Source organism: Staurois parvus, unplaced genomic scaffold, assembly GCF_062004578.1.
Source record: "Staurois parvus isolate SC_StPar_1 unplaced genomic scaffold, SC_StPar_1.0 ptg002256l, whole genome shotgun sequence".
In the NCBI taxonomy this organism is placed as follows: Eukaryota; Metazoa; Chordata; class Amphibia; order Anura; family Ranidae; genus Staurois; species Staurois parvus.
In genome coordinates, this window is record NW_028320052.1 from 2,908 (window position 1) to 22,474 (window position 19,567).

The 19,567-nt window shown below is 45.6% G+C and overlaps 1 protein-coding gene across 1 annotated transcript in view; it reads left to right on the top strand.

Annotated features, from left to right (window-relative positions):
• The first annotated feature begins 786 nt into the window (after positions 1–786).
• Positions 787–19,567, top strand: part of LOC149431453 (proteinase-activated receptor 1-like) — an 86,117-nt gene continuing 67,336 nt past the window's right edge. The window contains exons 1-3 of the mRNA XM_089665591.1: positions 787–950; positions 5,883–6,145; positions 7,652–7,762. Coding sequence (XP_089521717.1) covers positions 806–950; positions 5,883–6,145; positions 7,652–7,762 — 519 coding nt within the window. The 5' untranslated portion in view covers positions 787–805. The remainder of the gene's footprint in view (positions 951–5,882; positions 6,146–7,651; positions 7,763–19,567) is intronic.

Below are 19,567 nucleotides of genomic sequence, written 5' to 3' on the forward strand. Positions count from 1 at the left end.
GCCGGTGCCACGTGGAGGCCCGGCGGCCATCTTTGTATTTAAAGGGTCAGTTTGTTCACCCATATCTGGCACCATTGCGGTTTTACTATACACCCTTGCTTTTATAATAGTCAGTTACCTACTACACTATGAGTTTTTCCCTGTGTCTCCTGCGAAGAGCTCTTTCAACTTTTACAGCCCCACAGTGATTCCTGTGTCAGCTCCTGAGAGGGGGAACTACATCTTGGCAGATTTCTCTGACCTGCTGGACCACATCTTCAACCACACGAGGGCGCTTCATCTTCACTTTTTCCAGTTTCTTACTCGTGATCAGACCAGAAAAGAGGGGAATCTTCAGGATATTTACTCACATGCGTATTACCAATACGCTTCTGGCTAGTGCGCATTTCTACCATCTGCACTGGGAATCAAGGAGCACCTTTTTTACTGGACTGTGACCTTTTGTTAATCATTTATTATTTCCTTCACTCATGTTTGGATATCACCACAACCACTTATGATATAGTAATACCAGATAGCGCTGCATTTTTTATATACATTTCTTAGGACTTTTTTTGCATTTTTCCTTGAATGTTCAGCTGCTAACTATTGAGAGCGCTCACTGCAGTTTTATATTTCTTCTATCAGTTCAATTTAGGTGTCTAAAGGTGGTGTCACGTACCACCTAGCCATGTCCAGCCTTGTTTCCTATGTCTACCATCCCCCGACCACACATCATTTTGTCTTCCTACACTTGGCAGTCATGTTCAGATGTAACCTATCTGTATGTTTTTGGTTTACAGATGGGACCCTCATAGAAGAATCCATGTCTCTAAAAACCTTGGTGACCCCACTTGGACATCCATTTACCTGTGAAGAAGTAATGTTGAGGATTGATCACAGATTGAGTCTTGTGCTCCTGGATGTCCAGGTTCAGGCCTTTACACTGGATGGGGACCATTTCCCAAGAGGTAAGTCACACTGGGATGACAATATTATAAATGTGCGGCTCTAGTGCTACCTTAGTGCACTTTAACAACTCTAATATATCAAATAATAAAACATTTGTGTCCCCACTCAGTGTCTGATATAAAATCCACCATTTATCAATATTTATATATTCCACCCTAAATTGAAATTCAATATAACTGTAGTGCCCCTAAACTTAGCTAGGGGGAGCAAGCTAGTTTTTTAGGTAGAAGCTGAGTAGCAGCCTGGGATGAGTCAGCCTGGGAGTGAGGTAGTCAGGTTACCTAGAACAGGGCAGGGAGATTCTGAAGGTCAGAGCTCTGGAGGCTTCCCACCTCTCTAGAAACCTGAGAGCTTTCTGGAGGAGGGGAGGAAGCTTCGATCTACTTACTTGAGGGACCTCGGCAAATCCCCTGGCAGAAAGTGTGTCATGGTGACCAAGGCAACCTTTACATACTGCAGGACCTTGGAGGAAGTGGTCAGAGTGTCAGGTGGAAGATGAACTGAAGGCTGGAGTGTGGAGCCTGGGAGGGGGCCCAGGAGAGGGGCTTACCTACAGGCAGGATCTTGAAAGGAGGCACTCTCTGCCTCACTGTCCCCTGAGAGAGGACAACCTGGGGAGCAGGGAAGGAGCCAGCCCAGCATATTGCCTGGAAGCAGCCACCAACCCATCAAGTTCACAGGAGAGACAGAATGAGGAATCCTACACCCCCTGGGCTGGATAAGGGGAGAGGGTAGTCAGGTGGAAAACCCAACTAGCTTCTCCTCTGGGCATGCTCTACTAAAAGTGGCAGCTTCTGGGTCCCCTTGCCCAGGGATTCACTCAGACAGCTGGATGAAGAGGAGGATTCATATGGGGTTGGAGGAGGTACACCAGAGAGCTAGCATGCTATTAAAGGAGAGACTGTTGCTAAGTCACAGTTTCCCTGGGCATCATATACACCCCTCAACCCCATCCAAAATCTAAATCCTTTAATAAAATCATTAAGCCAAGCTCAAGGACTGTTTCCGTGTTTTGTTTCACTTTGGATTTGGTATTCATTTTGTTTCCTCATATTCGGTATGTTAGAATTATCCCTTTTCGGAAATAATTTCTTATATTCATTAATTTCAAATTGGGCTGAATTTAGAAATCCAAATTTTGACATTTGAACTTTGAAATTTAAATTTTGGAAGATGGTTACAGTATATTTGATCTGTTTTATTCTATTCTGTTATGTTTTATGCTATTCATTTCTTTTTATTTTCTATTCTATTCTATAAAGCTTATTTCACTTTTATACCTTACTATATTTATTTCAATTTGTTTCCATTTCAAATTCATTTTCAAATTCAAGTGCAATTTTGTATCGGAATCCGGATAATTTGTTTGGATTCATTGAAATTTGTTTACTATTGTGATTCAGAAATTCAGATACATACGAATCTACGAATAACGGACATTTTGTCAGAATTGTGATTCATAATGAAACGAATCTCGCAGGTCTAGTTGCTTATTCTGCAGAGCTCTTCTGTAAAGGTCTCCCCCCAAATATGAATGTTCACATAAACCTCCACCTTGCTTCACATACAATCTCCTTCAGAATCAGATGTGATCTCGCCTTGTTTCTAGGACCCAATATTATGTTCCAGCTCCTGCTGCCAATTCCACTGATTCCCCTGCTCTGTGACAACAGGCAGAGGATCCTCTCCCCCCACCTGCTGTCACTTTTTGAAAACAAAATGAACGATCATCCTGAGGAAGAAGTGGGACTTTAACCATCTCCCGCCCGCCATATAAGGAAATGACCGAGCAAGGCGGTTCTCTTATTCTGGGAGGACATCATATGACGTCCTCCCCCTCTAACTGCTCATGCGCGCCCCCAAGGGTGCGCAGCGTGGCGATCAGTTTTGCGCTGTGTTCTGGGACACAGCGGATCACCAATCAACAGAAAAAAGATGAAGACGGCGGCTCTGTCACATGATCAGCTGTGTCCAATCACAGCTGATTGCATGTAAATAAGGAAATGCCAGTTATTGGCATTTCTCTTCTCACGAACTGTCACGTTGACAGAGGAGAGGAGAGCCGGTAATCGGCATTACTCAGAGGGGACATCTACACTGATCATCAGGGCACTGATGATCAGTGTTGCCCCATTAGTGCCACCTGTCAGTGTCCAATGCCACTTATCAGTGCCAGTCAGTGCCACCTATCAATGCCACATATCAGTGTCTACCAGTGCACATCAATGCCACATATCAGTGCCCATCTGAGCTGCCTTTCAGTGCCACCTATCAGTGCTGCCAGTCAGTGCTGCCTGTCAGTGCACATTAGTACAGCCTATCAGTGCCGCCTATCAGTGCACATCAGTGCAGCCTCATTAGTGCACATCAGTGAAGGAGAAGAAATCACTTAATTACAAAATTTTATAACAGAAACTAAGATGTTTCTTTTTTTAAACATTTTCAATTGTTTTTGGTTTGTTTAGCAAGCAATAAAAACCCCAGAGCTGATTAAATACCACCGAAAGAAAGCTCTATCTGTCTAAAAAAAAAAAATGATAAAAATGTAATATGGGTACAGTGTTGCATGATCGCGTAATTCTCATTCACAGTGCGACAGCGTTGAAAGCTGAAAATTGGTGTGGACAGGAAGGGGGTGGAAATGCTCGGCAGGAAAGGGGTTAAAGGCAACGGAACTAATACTACAAATACCGAGTCATTTTATTACAAATTCATACAAATCACATGACAGACATACTATATGTGTGTTATTACAAACACTGATTGACTGAATACAGAGATATGTGAGTGTCAGCTTGATGTAAATGAAAATCCTCCTCATCCCGATGGAGGAAATAGACAGGAAAGGATCCTTCAGTGAAGGACTGACGCATTTCAGAAAACATATTTCTTTCCTCAGGGGTAGACTGAAGAGGATGGCAAGATAGAACTCATCCAATATTGATACAAATGTTCACAAACAGCCATATTTAGTTAAAAACCCTCTCCCATCACCCACTGATGCCTCCAAAAACCGCCATCAGAAGTCCCCCCCCAAGGGTCCGCAAAGACCCCACACTGAGGTCACCCAGCAACATCCACAGCCAGGTTGTACAGCTGGTGCAGGATAGTTGTCAGAGGAATGTAATATATCTACTGAGCAACATATCAGCATGGATGTCACACCACGACCTCAAACTCAAACTTTCCAAAACCGAGCTTGTAATATTTCCTCCCCCCGACCCCCCACTCATGGCTTTACCATTGAGATCAGCAGCACAACCATTGGTCCTTCCCCTCATGCCAGGGTGCTCGGTGTAATCCTTGACTCTGACCTCTCCTTCAGCCCCACAACCAATCACTGGCTAAATCCTGACGCCTCGACCTCCGGAACATTTCCAGACTTCTCACCTTCCTGACTAATGGAACCACAAACCAACTAATCCATGCCTTGGTTATATCCCGCCTTGATTATTGCGAGTTCCTCCTCACTGGCCTACCGTTACACAGTCTATCCCCCCTTCAGTCTATTATGAATGCTTCTGCTAGACTCATCCACCTTACCAACCGATCAGCGTCTGCTGCCCCTCTCTGCCAATCCCTTCACTGGCTTCCACTAACCCAACGTATGAAATTCAAAATACTAACCACAGCTTACAAAGCCATCCACAACATTTCCCCTAGCTATATCACCAGCGTCATCCACAGATATCGTCCAAATCGCCCACTCCACTCCTCCCAAAACATCTTGCTCTTCAGGTCCCTCATCACCTCCTCCCACATTCACCTCCAGGGCTTCTCAAGAGCCCCTCCCATCCTCTGGAACTCGCTGCCCCAGTATGTGCGGTCAGCCATCACCCTCTCTGCCTTTAGGTGATCTTTGAAAATTTACTTATTCAGGGAAGCCTACCCCTCCTCCACCTAAGACCTGTAGTTGAGTCACCTCCATCAGATCATCCCCTGGAGCTATCGCCTTTTGTATCATTTCCTCCTTCCTTTAGATTGTAAGCTCCATGATCCGGGCCCTCCTATTCCTTCTGTACTGAACTGTGATTGGAATGTCCCCCTTTATATTGTAAAGCTCTGCGCAAACTGTTGGCGACATATAAATCCTGTATAATAATAATAGAACCGATGGTGTTTGCAGGATCAGTGCCAAATGGATCAAATGGATTTCATTTTTTGAAAAGAACAACTAGACAACTATCCTGAGAGTCTGCAGGAGCCCTGCATTGCACCTGCTCTGCAGGAAAAAAATATTCAATGCATCTGCAAAAAATGTGCATTTAATATATTTTATGAAAAAGTGAACTTATCCTTCAATAATGTCCACAGATCACCATTTTATAAAGAAAATCAGACTTCAGGTTCCAGGAGAACCATCCAGGTGATGTACACAACCTCCCAGATCCATTCTTCTCCAGGATTCCAGACAAGATGTGCTCCGAAATAAGACCTAGAAATGATCAGACTGCTTTCTGTTGTAATTAACCTAAACACCAATTCCAGACCACGCACATAGCCCCCCCCCCCCCGAAACAGGGCATCTGGACCCTAAATGTGCCCCCCACCAAACACTGTGCCACCAACTGTGCAGCATTTACCCCAGATGGTTTTGGAGAGTAATGTAATGTTATTATGGACAGGATTGGGGTAAGAGGACCTGTCATGTTATTATGGACAGGATTGGAGTAAGAGGACCTTTCATGTTATGGACAGGATTGGGGTAAGAGGACCTGTCATGTTATGGACAGGATTGGGATAGGATGACCTGTAATGCTATTATGGAAATATACCTCAAAATGTGGAACTTCTACAAATAATAAGCTGCTATCATTTATGATCCATGAAAAGAGATCGATTGATTGTTGATTTAGTCACCAAAAACCATCTCAGCTGTAGCCGTCATTGAGATGTCACTCATCTGTCTTCATCTCATCTTTGTATTGCAGAGTACACCGGAGGCATTGAGGCCGTCACACCAAGACCGACTACTATGCAGAATATAACGACTCCGCAGTGTCAGAATTGTCAAAGAAATACTGCCGACCACAACACCACACATCGTACCATTGTGCTACCAACCAATCATACCGCACAAGGACCTTCTCCTCCACCCTCTCCCACAGAATATATTCTGATTGGTGGATCAGGAGTCTGTCTAAGAATAAAGGCAATCTTTATACTAATACTGAACACCTCCGAGATCAGAAATGTAAGTCAGTCCTGAGCATGGGTGTGCTATGCACAGAGTGCAGGGATCAGGGGTGTGCTATGTACAGGGTGCAGGGATCAGGGGTGTGCTATGTACAAGGTGCAGGGGTCAGGGGTGTGCTATGTACAGGGTGCAGGGATCAGGGGTGTGCTATGTACAAGGTGCAGGGGTCGGGGGTGTGCTATGTACAGGGTGCAGGGATCAGGGGTGTGCTATGTACAGGGTGCAGAGATCATGGGTGTGCTATGCACAGGGTGCAGGGGTCAGGGGGGTGCTATGTACAGGGTGCAGGGGTCAGGGGGTGCTATGTACAGGGTGCAGGGATCAGGGGGGTGCTATGTACAGGGTGCAGGGTTCAGGGGGGTGCTATGTACAGGGTGCAGGGTTCAGGGGGGTGCTATGTACAGGGTGCAGGGTACAGGGGGGTGCTATGTACAGGGTGCAGGGTTCAGGGGGGTGCTATGTACAGGGTGCAGGGTTCAGGGGTAAACCACATACAGAGTGCAGAGTTGAGCTCTCTTTCACAGGCCCTTACCTCTGCATCCTCCATACACATCTCAATTCCACCCCTTGTCAGCTCTGACTTCTGCACCATTCCCTCCATCTCCCAACTCTGCACATCCCCCTTTACTGCTCTCATCTTCCCCCTCCCCCCATTCCCTCATAGCTTCCACACATTTTACCTTTATAAATCTCCCTGCACTGTAGGTGACTCTTCCTTTCTTATTTGTATCTGTGGAGCCACTGGGAGAGGCAAGCTGTCCTTGTAAGCATGGAAGCCAGGCTTCTGTGTATACAAGTGACAGTGGTAAACAGGGAGTGGAGGATGAGATCCAGAGGTGGTAGCACTGAGTTCCACCAAGTTCTTGCTGAAGAAAGCCCTGGTCCTGAGTATAATCTAGAATTTGTAAAGGCTTGAGAGCCAATGAAGATAATTAGATCCAGGTGTACAAGTTAGGATTGGTTTAGATTATCCCATCAAATCCCGTGATTTCCAGATCAATGACTATATGACATCCTGTTCTGAGGCCATAGACAGGGCTGCCAGCAAAGGGCACTGGCCATAAGTCTTACAACAGTGTGCTATTATCATTGGTTGTGACAGTAAAGATCCCCCAGCTCTTATCATTGTGGTGGGTGAGGGAAGGGAGATATGAAATCTGGAAACATTCACCCAGTGATTGGAGTCATTCATTATACAGTATGAATATGGTGTCACTGAAATATGATTGGATAAAAACTCCAACATAAAACGTACACTGCTGGAAGCAGCAAAACCAAAAAGAAAAGCTATGAAATGAAGAGAAGAGATTATATTGGGAATAACACATTCATGAAAAAATATACTAAAACATAAGTCAGTGAGTCTGATAGTTTAGGCAATGTTTAGGCCAGCAGAGAAGACTTTACTGGCTCTGATGACCCAACACTGCAGAAAACAAAGTATTTTTAAGTCCTCAATCTGGTCTGTTCTACCCTGATCATTGTCTGTGTTGCATTTTCTAGGTCACCATCCCATCACCTCCAATCACAGAGGCCAAAGGATTTTGTCATCACTTTGGAGCATACCTAAAATTGGTCTTTTCAGAGGGACATCTTATCCTGGCATTCACAAAGGTATGGAGGGAATAGACTGGGGAATGGGGTGAAATGGGTGGATAAGACATGGAGGGTAAAATATGTCTTACCTGGCTATAGATTGATCATTATCCTAGATTGTAAGCTTGAAAGAGTAGGGCCCTCTTACCCCTCGTACGCTGTCTGTTTTTATTGTACTGTGCCATGTATTGTCCCCCTTATTGTACAGCGCTGAGCAAACCCTTTGGCGCTATATAAACTCGATGTAATAATAATAATAATAATTATTATTTTTTCAATCATCCAGCAGGCTGCTGAAAAAAAACAAATAGATTCCCCCATCCACACCAGTGAGATGACTGAAGGAATCCTCCTTGCAGTAACATTGATGACTGATAATGAAGATTTAACCAACAGGAATGTTCAACAGAAGTCAATTGTTAGATCAATGTCTGTAGAGCGGGGGCAGCCACACATAGTTAATAATTCATCTGGTCCCTGTTGAACCGGCTGAATTTTGATCCATCTATGGCCAGCTTCATAGTCACAGGCTGTCCAGCAGGTAGAGAAATGATGAGTAGGGATGACATTCGGGTGTTGCTACTGAGAGTTTGCGGCAAATCCTGCGTGTTCGCAGACTCAGCAAGATAATCTGAGAATTCACTAGCCTGAATTTGTAAATATTATGCACTGCCTGGCCTCTGAACCTTGGTCAGCTAGCCTAGAAGGACCAGTAATGGAGGCGTTGTTATGTGATAATCTCCTCACTATAAATAGGTGGGTTCCCAGCAGCAAGAAGTGAGAGCTGAAAATCCATGGGGGGGGGGGGGGGGGTAGGATTTTGCTATACAGTGCTATCCTGTGCTGTATTGTGCTACCTATTTCTTGTGCACCCCCCATGTTCATAGTTCAGCAGAAAATGTTGCTGTTTAGCTGGGTTTATTAGGGTTTTTCTTACTTTTTATATTTTACAATTTTATTTCATGTTTATCCATAAAATTTTCTAGTAGGATACAAAATGGGATTGGAGGCGTGGTTTGGCACATGAAGAGGATGGCTGCATGTTAGAGGAGCTCTGGCTCTACAGCAGGAAATCCACAGCCTAAACTAAGACTATCCACCATGGGCAAAGTACGCATATATGCTCAGCCTTTTAAAACCCCACACTCACAACTCAGTACAAATTTACCCTAAATTTTCCAGACCCAACCTAGCTCCTCCAGCCAAGGCTCTATGGTGGCTGCAACATCCAACGTGCCTCATGGCTCTCTGGCTCAGGACTATAACAGGGTAGGAGATGCTATCTTACTCTCCCTAATGCAGTAAATAATGAAAATGTCTGACCTGCAAACGATAGCCTCAGACATTAACTACTTGCCAACCACAGATAGCCGAATGATGGCTACACTGCGGACAGCCAGTTCTGGGAGGGTGTCATATGACGTCCTCCCAGAATGCGCTCTCCTGTGTGCCCCCAGGGGTGCGCCCCCGGCGATCTCCATGATCATTGTGTCCTACGGACACAGCTGATCACGTGATGTGGTAAAAGGCCAATCACAGTGGCCTTTTACCACGTGATCAGCTGTGTCCAATGACACACTGATCACCGGGAAATGCAATTGTCGGTTCTCGGCTGCACTTTCCTCACGCTGTCAGAGTGTGAGGAAAGTACTGCAGAGAACTGGCAGTTGTCATAGCAGGGATCGGCACCAATCATCAGTGCTCTGATGATCAGTGCCCAGCAGTGCCGCCCACCAGTGCCCATCAGTGCAGCCCAGCAGTGCTGCCAGTCAGTGCCACCAGTCAGTGCCCAGCAGTTGCACAAGTCAATGCCTAGCAGTGCCCAGCAGTAATTCCAGTCAGTGCCACCTATCAGTGCTGTCTCAGTGCCACCTAGCAGTGCCGCCTATCCATGACACCCCATTAGTGCTGCCTATCAGTGCCCATCAGTGCTGCCTATCAGTGCCCATCAGTGTCGCCTATCAGTGCCCATCAGTGCTACCTATCAATGCCCATCAGTGCCGCCTATCAGTGCCCATCAGTGCTGCCTCATCAACGCACATCAGTCAAGGAGAAAAATTACCTGTTTGAAAAAGTTTATAATAGAAACAAAGAAACTTTTTTTTTTTTCAATTTTTGTTGCACTTTTTTTGTTTATAGCACAAATAGTAAAGTGCCTGGCAGCGATTAAATACCACCAAAAGAAAGCTCTATTTGTGAGAAAAAAATTTATAAAAATTTTATATGGGTACAATCTTACATGACCGCGCAATTGTCAATCAAAGTGCGACAGCGCTGAAAGCTGAAAATTGGCCTGGTAAAGAAGGGGGTATAAGTGCTTGGTAGGTAAGTGGTTAAATCTGTTCTTTCATCTGTTATATTGAGGATTTGAATAACGGGGTGAAGGAAGAATGTACAGGTCCGGGGCAAACCTGAAACACTGGAACTTGACCAGATACGCCACACTTCGAAAACTATTTTCACTGAGCTCCTGGAGAGGCCTCAGGACTCCCTGACAGAGTTTGAACAATACCATGTGATCGCCCAGACACAGCGCTAATGTGATCACAACAGCAATCATCGGCTCCCAGGTGCATGCTCTGTGAGCCATACATGAGCCTCTGATGAAGGGGGACGTACGGGTACACCCACCTGCCTCAGTGCTGCTCCCGTCCAGCCATTTCTGTACATGGGCCAGATGGGAAGCAGCTAAGAAACATTGCAGCACAATTTCTGCTTACAGAAAGAGGAGATGGAAGAAGGAGGCAGAGTGCGGCCCTCTTGCTGTCTACTGCCATCCTTCAGGTGCTGCTCCCACCGAGCTGTGTGGTGAGAAGTCATGTCTTCTTCATACATGCAGGACCCAAATGACTGATGCTATTACTATGCTTGAAACGCTGGTGACAGATACTGATAACAGCTAAGGTGTGGTCTGCAACATGTGCTGAAAAAGGCAAACACAGGTGAACCCTGTGGAGTGGACTGGGGATGACAGTTGCCTCACCATGGAGCTCTGCTATCTGGTGGAATAGGGGTGTCTGTTCCTTTCACTCCCCTGTGAAATCCCCCAAATTACATCCTGCTTTGCTGATCTTGTGCTTCTCCCTCAATTTCCTCCATTACTATATCTGACACCCAGGTATGGGTGGAAACCTCATCATCACACCTTTTCCTCACTGGAGGAGCCAACTTTGCAAACTGAATCTACAGGAAACATCTGTGCCAATTGGTCCTCCATGCCTTTTGTTCCCTTTCTCTATGCTCCTGTAGCTGTCCTCCTCAACCTATGATGCAATGAATTGCTGTGCATCCTTTTGCAGCAAGTGGCTGACGCTGTGTTTTAATAATTCAGCTGACCCCTCAATGCCAGTTCGTGAGGTAATGGTAGGAGTAGCTTTGGATGAGGAGGACAAGCAGGGTGCCCTTGTAGCTGAAGATGAATTCAAGATACTCTTCTCCTGGGAGACAAAGGAGGTTCTAAGGTTAAAAGAAAGGTAGATGCGTCCTGTCTCTTGATGCTGCACCCTGACCCCTGCTCTGATGTGTGCATACAGAAGCCACTTGCCCCCTAATAGCTCTAGGGGAACCTCTGCCTCTCCCATTAGGCCTCCCAGACTTTATGCTAGTGTGAAGGTTATTACCTACTTGTATTAACAGCTATGAACACATCCTCATTTTACAGTTTTCTCGGAGGTCCATGCAGTCCTCAACCAATCAGAGAACAGGGAGAGAAAGGCCACAGGCAGCTATACATTCTGCAACCATCTGGCTATTACTTTCACTTTAGTTCCCTGTTTTCTGATTGATTGCAGACCATATGGACTGCCTATATATGTGTGAGAGGGATAGGTAAGTCTTATGACTGCCCTATGTATGAAGCAATGCAGCCGCATAGTGTACATACATGGTGCACGCATCCATGCCACCATTATACCAATCATCTTGTGTGCGTAGTGGCTGTAGGGGAAGATAAGAGATGAGACACTCAGCACCATATTTGTTGGTGCTGGCCCATAGGGAAGACATACAAGGAGGACAGCTAAAGGTAAAAGCATAGGATTGTGGGCAGAGGGCAAACCTTATGTAGGACAGTCATGACCAATGGATGGCTAATATTGGTCTGATGATGTAAAAATAATTTTTCAGATTGTATTACAGAATACTGCAATATACTTTGTTTTTATCTTAGGTGACTCAAGTAATCTGTGGATTGATAAAAAATGGTGAAAGGAAGGAAGGGGGTGGATGGAAGGGATGGATGGAAGGAAGGGGTGGGTGGAAGGAAAGAAGGGGTGGGTGCAAGGAAGTAAAGAAAGAAGAGGTGGATGGAAGGAAGGAAAGGATGGGTGGGTGGAAGGAAAGGGTGGGTGAGTGGATGGAAGGAAGGAAAGAAGAGGTGGATGGAAGGAAGGAAAGAAGAGGTGGATGGAAGGAAGGAAAGAAGAGGTGGATGGAAGGAAGGAAGGGGTGGGTGGAAGGAAGAGTGGGTGGAAGTAAAGGTGGGTGGCGGAAGGAAGGAAAGGAGGGGGTGGGTGGAAGGAAGGAAGGGTGGGTGAAAGGGAGGATTGGGTGGATGGAAGGAAGGGATGGATGGAAGGAAGGGGTGGGTGGAAGGAAAGAAGGGGTGGGTGCAAGGAAGTAAAGAAAGAAGAGATGGCTGTAAGGAAGGAAGGAGTGGGTGGAAGGAAGGGGTGGGTGGGTGGAAGTAAGGAAGAGTGGGTGGAAGTAAAGGTGGTGGGTGGGTGGAAGGAAGGGTGGGTGAAAGGGAGGATGGGGTGGGTGGAAGGAAGGAAGGGGTGGTTAGAAGGAAAGAAGAGGTGATGGGAGGGGGGGGGTGAAAGGAAGGAAGGGGTTGGTGGGTGGAAGGAAGGGGTGGAAGAAAGGGTGGGTGAAAGAAAGGAAGGGGTTGGTGGGTGGGAGGAAGGGGTGGATGGAGAGAAGGAAAGAAGAGGTGGATGGAAGGGGTGGGTAGAAGGAAGTAGGGGAGGGAGGAATGGGTGGAAGGAAGGAAGAGAGGGGTGGAACGAAGGAAGGAAAGAACAAGTAGATGGAAGGGAGCGGTGGGATAAAGGAAGGAAGGAAGGGGTTGGTGAGTGGAAAGAAGGAAGGGTGGTTGGGTAGAAGGAAGGAAGGGGTGGATGGAAGGAAGGAAAAAAGAGGTGGATGGAAGGGAGGGGTGGGTGGAAAGAAGGGGTGGAAGGAAGGAAGGATGGGTCAAAGGGAGGGGTGGGTGGAAGGAAGGAAGGGGTGGGTGGAAGGAAGGGAGGCATGGATGGAAGGAAGGAGTGGGTGGGAAGGAAGGGAGGGGGTGGAAGGAAGAGGGTGTGGAAGGATGGAAGGAAGGGGGGTGGAAGGATGGAAGGAAGGGAGGGGGGTGGAAGAAAGGCAGGCCGGGGGGGGGGGGGAACGGAGGGGGAGTTGGAAGGAAATCATGGATGGGAGGAAGGGGGGTAGGTGGTGGAAGGGGGGATTGTAAGGATGGAACGAAGGAGGGAGGTGGAAGGATGGAACGGAGGGGGGGTGGAAGTAAGGAAGGGAGGGGGGAGGTGCAAGGATGGAAGGGAGGGGGGAGGTGGACGTGAGGGTGGAAGGAAGGGAGGGGGGTGGGATGAAAGAATGGAAGGTTAGGTCAAACTCACCAAGACTCCTTCAGAAGCATCAGAGCTGTCACTGTCAGCTGCTGTGTTCCGTTTCCCATCTACACCTCCTCTGAAGCTGCACAGACTGGAGTGTGGGTGGGCACAGGGGACAAAGCAGATCCAGCCTCTCTCCCCTTTTCTCCTATTGGTGTGGAGGATGGAGGGAGGGGCTGGGCACTGAGAAGAACACAGCGGCTGGAGGCGGCGGGAGGGGAGACAGAAAGAAAACTGAACTATTCTATGCAGCAGTGGGGGCGGCGAGCAGCACCGGGACTACGGGTGTGTGGGAGGGGTGGCGTTGGTAATCTCCTGTATGGCTTTAAATGAAGCAGCTGGAAGTCGAATCTCCTCCTCTCCCTCCTGTGGCTTTCAGCTGCTTCATTGAAAGCCATACAGGAGATCGCTGCTTGTCATCGAAACCACCACCACCCCTCACACACACACCCCTAACCCCGGCGCTATTCACCAGCTCCACCCTATTTCCATTCGCAGGCGAGTAGAAATTTTGAGGGCTGCAGCCTGCAGGGATGGTTGGCAATCCCAGATCCCTGGTGATCTCAAAGCTTGTCAGGGCTTCATCAACCAGTGCTCAATCCACTTCGAGCTAGCAGCCCACCATTTTTCTACTGATCGTTCCAAGGTGGCGTATAGGATTTCCCTCCTATCTGGTGAAGCATTGGCTTGAGATCCAACTATTGGTAGCCTCCCAGCCTTCCTGCAAGCTTTCCATAAGACATTCGATGTGCCCGGCAGGACTTCATCTGCCGCAGGAGCTCTTCTTCGTCTTTGTCATGGTAGCAGGACTGTGGGACAATATGCAGTTCTGTTTCGCACCTTAGCCTTAGAACTGGCATGGAATAATGAGGCCCTCTATGCAACCTTTTGGCAGGGTCTAGCAGACCGTATTAAGGATGAACTAGCTGGAAGAACCATACCCTCCTCCCTGGATGACTTGATTGCTCTTAGCATCCAGATCGATATCCGCTTCCAGGAGCAAGATCTGGAAAGGGCTCATCCAAGTCACCCTCCAGTGGGTTCTCTTGCTCCTGTTTTCTAGAAGGTCCCTGATAAAATTACCTCCGCAACTGTACCAACGTCTGAAGAGCCCATGCAGTTAGGTCGAACACACCTTACTCCACAAGAGCGATCGCGTTGCCTAAGATTCGGTCTATGCCTTTACTGTGGGCTGAAGGTCATCTAATTAGGTCTTGTTCTGTCCGCCCACCTCGCACTGTACCCATGGCTGTGGCCACCACCTCTTCGATGCTCTCTCAACATTGCCAGACCTTACAAGATGTTTCTTGTAGTAAGGCTGCTCCCCTGCCCACTCCTATTGCGGGCTCCCTTCCGGTGCTGTCCACCTCTAGTTCCTTACCCCCTTTGCTGCCCAAATCTTTGGTCCCTTTACATATGTTGCAGCTCAGAGCTCTTATATCGTGACCTTCTGGTTGGCTGGAGGTCCCAAAATCTGTGACCTCTGTACCATCTGAGTTCCCAGATTCATGTGCTCTGCATGCTGAGACCCCAAAACTTCCTTCAGCTGCTTGGAATCCAGCTGAGTTTTCCACATTAGTAGCTACTGTACTCTCTGTCCCCTGTCCTGCCCTCCTACACCCTACTGTGCCTTCTGTCCCCTGTCCTGTCCCCATACATCCTACAGTGCCCTTTGTTCCTTGTATCACCCCAGGTTCCTGTTCTGCACAGCCTGTTTTGTCCACTGTACAAATCAAAACCTTCTCACCTACTCCTGTGCCCTCCCTGGCAGCCTCCTCACCAGACCCTTCATCCTGGTCATTGGGGTCTGCTCCAGTCCAGATTCCTGTCGTATGTTCTCCTAGTCTTACTCCTTCTTTGGCAAATGTTTCCAAGAGTGTACATCGGTCATCTTCTAAGTACAAAGTAGCTGCAGATTGTCATCACCGGGTGAGTCCCAAATATTTCCCGGGTGACAAGGTTTGGCTCTCTACCAAGAGTTTCCGTTTACGGGTACCCTTTATGAAATTTGCTCCTCAGTTCTTTGGTCCCCTTACCATCCTTCGGCAGGTCAATCCTGTTGCTTTCAAACTCCGCCTCCCTTCACATCTGAGAATCCCTAATGTTTTCCATGTTTCTCTTCTGAGACCGTATATTGTCAACAGATTTCCCTATCCTCATTATCATTCTTCCCAATAGCAAGTTCTTCGGATCAGTATGAAGTAAAGCAAATCTTGGATTCTAAATTCATTAGGGAAGCTCTTGTATCTAATTGACTGGAAGGGATATGGTCCTGAGGAGAGGTGTTGGATTCCTTCTACTGATGTTTCTGCACCCCGTCTGGTGGAATTGTTTCATCAGAGGTTTCTCCTTAACTTTGGCCCTAAAAAAGTGGGGAGACCTCGTAAGAGGGGGGGGGGGGTACTGTCACAAGTTAGCTTGCAGCGTCTTGTGTGTTTACTCTTACCTCCTTGCTGCTCTTGATTTCTTCACATGTGTGTTTGTCTGTGCTCACCTGTGGGTGGTGTCTGCTATTCCCTGGGTTTTATGTCCTTCCCTTCCATCTCTTCCTGTCCTACCTCCTTGTCTGCCTGTCTATTTAAGATGTGCTCAGACTGGGCCACATGGTCTGAGCAAATTCATCTGTTGTCGGAGTTCCCACGTGTTTCTCCTGTGGTTCCTATATAGTCTTTCTGTGTACCGACCCCGGCTTCATTCCTGACCTTGCTTATAGTCTATCTGTGTACCGACCCCGGCTTTGTTCTTGACATTGCTAGTTTTCTGAGGATAATAAAATATATAGTAAGCGCTCATCAACAAAATAAAGCAGCTGAACATTAAAGGAAAACACATAAAAAGTCCCAAAATTCATAAAATAGAAAAAATGCAGCGCTCTTATGAAAAATAATGATAGACACAGTCCGGTGAAAACAGTGCTCCTTGATTCCCAGTGCAAATGGTAGAAATTCACACTAACCAGAAAGCGCATGGGTTATATGCATGTGTATATATATATCCTGAAGATCCCCCTCTCCTCTCAGGTCTGGTCAGGGAAATAACTGGGAAAGATGGAAATCCTACGCCCTCATGTGGTGAGAAAATGGTCCAACAGATCAGAGCAGTATCAATCTGGATAGGCCTCCAAAGGAGCTGATACAGGAATCACTAGAGCTGCAAGGATGGAAGAAGCTCCTCACAGGAGACATAGGGAAGCACTCATAGTGTAGTAGGTAAAAATTATTTTATTCCAGACAACACAGGTGCATAATGAGTATCACATAGCCAAGTATGAGCAAACACACTGACCCTTTGAAAATCAAGATGGCCGACGGGCCTCCTCGTGGCACCGACGGCTTAGTGTCAACGGCGTCCTGGGCTCCACCAAGGTGGAGACACATTTGTACTCATTATGCACCTGTGTTGTCTGGAATAAAATAATTTTTACCTACTACACTATGAGTGCTTCCCTATGTCTCCTGTGAGGAGCTTCTTCCATCCTTGCAGCCCTAGTGATTCCTGTGTCAGCTCCTTTGGAGGCCTATCCAGATTGATACTGCTCTGACCTATTGCTAGTTTTCTGCCTGTCCTGACCTCGGCTTGCCAACTGGATTTCCTGTGTCTACTCCTGGTGTACCCTGTTCCCGCTAGCGGTCTTCTCTATCTCAGCTGGGTGTACCTGGGGCCGAGACCTGGTTCCAGCTTGCTCCAAGTCCATCCCCACCATCAGGGGCCCTGGTGAACAAGCAGGCTGGGGCTTAGATTCCGCGCCATGGGGAACCCCAAGCTGTGGTTTTATAGAGCTCACTACCATAGGTGCTGACAGGAAGATAGAGGTGTGGAGAGGAGAAGAATGGAAGAGATACACTTTGTGACTCCTAGTGTTAAAGGGTTAAATAGCCCTGGAAAGAGATTTGGGATTTTTCAAGAAATTCAACATAGATTTTCTGCAGTGTTTTTTTTTTTTTTTACAGGAGACATATTTTGTTGCAAGAATCAAATGTGAAATTAAATTCCAGATATTATCCAATGTGGTTTTATGCAGATTCCCCAATTAAACGTGCCAAGGGATTGGCAATAGGTTTTGCGAAAAATATAATGTTTAAGCTGGAAGACAGATTGGTAGATTCAGAAGGGAGATTTCTGTTTCTGAAGGGAAAATTACAGGAAATAGACTGTATATTAGCAAGCATTTATTGCTCGAATAAGAAACCAGAAGGTATTCCTAAAAAATACTCTGAGGAAGTTAATGGATTTCAAAAAAGGCAATTTTAAGTGGCAGGTGATTTCAATCTTTGCATGGATCCCCAGATGGATATGACATCCCCTGTGCAGAGAGATGGTAGTAGGTCTCTGAATTCCTTGAAAAAATTATATACCAATGTCAACTTGTAGATATATGGAAAATTAAGCACATGAAGGACAGAGACTTTACATTTTATTCTCATGCACATGAGATGTATTCAAGACTGGATTATATATTGCTGGACCAAAGAATTATCAAGTCTCTGGTCAAACTAAAAATAGAAGTGATGTCAATATCAGACCATGCCCCTGTCACAATGCAATTATTATGGGGAAATGAGCAGATCGGGGGAAAATTATGGAGGTTAAATGAGATACTTCTCCAGGATTCAGAGGTGGATCAAATAATTAAAAAAGAAATAGAGCAATATTTTTAGGAAAATTATTCTGGGGAAGTGTCCATAGCAACAGTGTGGGAGGCTCATAAGGCCTATATTAGAGGAATCCTGATAGCGATTGGAGCAAAAAAGCAGAGGGAAAAAAGAGAAAAAATAAACACACTTTTTAGTGAACTCTGTGAGTTAGAGCAGATACATAAACATAAAGTAACAAAAGAGATTATGCAGAGGGTAATAAATAAAAGAGAATCATTAAATAAATTTCTGGAAGAGGATAAGAGAAGCGTGTTTAATAAAATGATAAGTGAGAGATACAAATAGGGAGATAGGCCAGGAAAGTATTTAATGAGGGCTCAGAGAAAAAAAAAACCTAGGAACTATATAGAGAAAATAAGAGACCACAAAGGAGAATTAATGTATTCAACTAAAGATATAGCTAAAGTGTTTAAAGAATATTATAATAAGCTATATAATATTATCCCCCACAGCTCCATAAGTAAAGATGAAGTAGGAAAAATAGAAAAAAAGACAGACATACTTAAAAAAGGCAGGATTACCAAAATTAAGTGAGGAGCAATTAAAATCCCTAGAATCAGCAATAACGCAGGAGGAAATACACTTAGCATTAAAGAGCACTATAGCTGGGAAAAGCCCCGGACCTGATGGATACACAGTAAGATATTATAAAAAATATAAAGAATTATTAGTACCTAAACTCAGGATATATATGAATGCATTGGGAGGAGAGATGGAAATGAGGAGGGAATCCCTACAAGCCCATGTAGTTCTCATACATAAGGAAGGTAAAGATGATACTCACTGTTCAAGTTATAGACCAATTTCCTTATTAAACACAGATACCAAACTATATGCAAAAGTTCTGGCAAATAGGTAGAAAGACCCAATGTTGGAATGGATACACATAGACCAAGTAGGCTTTGTCCCAGAGAGAAAGAGTAAAGATAATGGACTGAGATCTCTGTTTCTCATACAAAAAAGTAGGAAAGATTGATGCTGAAAAGGCATTTGATAGAGTAGATTGGGGATATATGTTGGATACATTAGAAGTATTGGGGATGGGACCTAGAATGAGAGAGTGGATAAGGAAATTATATAGTCAACCCTCTGCAGCAATCATGGTTAATGGGGAATTGTCAGAGTATTTTGGGATGCAGAACGGAACTAGACAGGGTTGCCCTTTGTCTCCATTGCTATATGTTTTATCATTGGAATCTATTTTGGCTACAATAAGCAATAATATATATATAAAAGGAATTTGGATAGGAGATAAGGTGGCAGCTTATGCAGATGACATGCAGTTCAATGTGGGAAACCCAAGGATAACATTGCCAAATTTAATGAAATCACTGAAAGATTGTGGGGATATGTCAAATTTAAAAATTAACCCAACAAAAACAGAAATTTTAAACATAAATCTTCCAAATAGAGAGAAAAATAGGTTACAGGAGGAATTTCCCTTTGTTTGAAGAGAAAAAGAATTGAAATATCTAGGAATAAAATTAACTGTTTCCTCCAAGAACTTGTATAAATTGATTTATATCCCATTGTTAAATGAGATCAGGGATGAACTA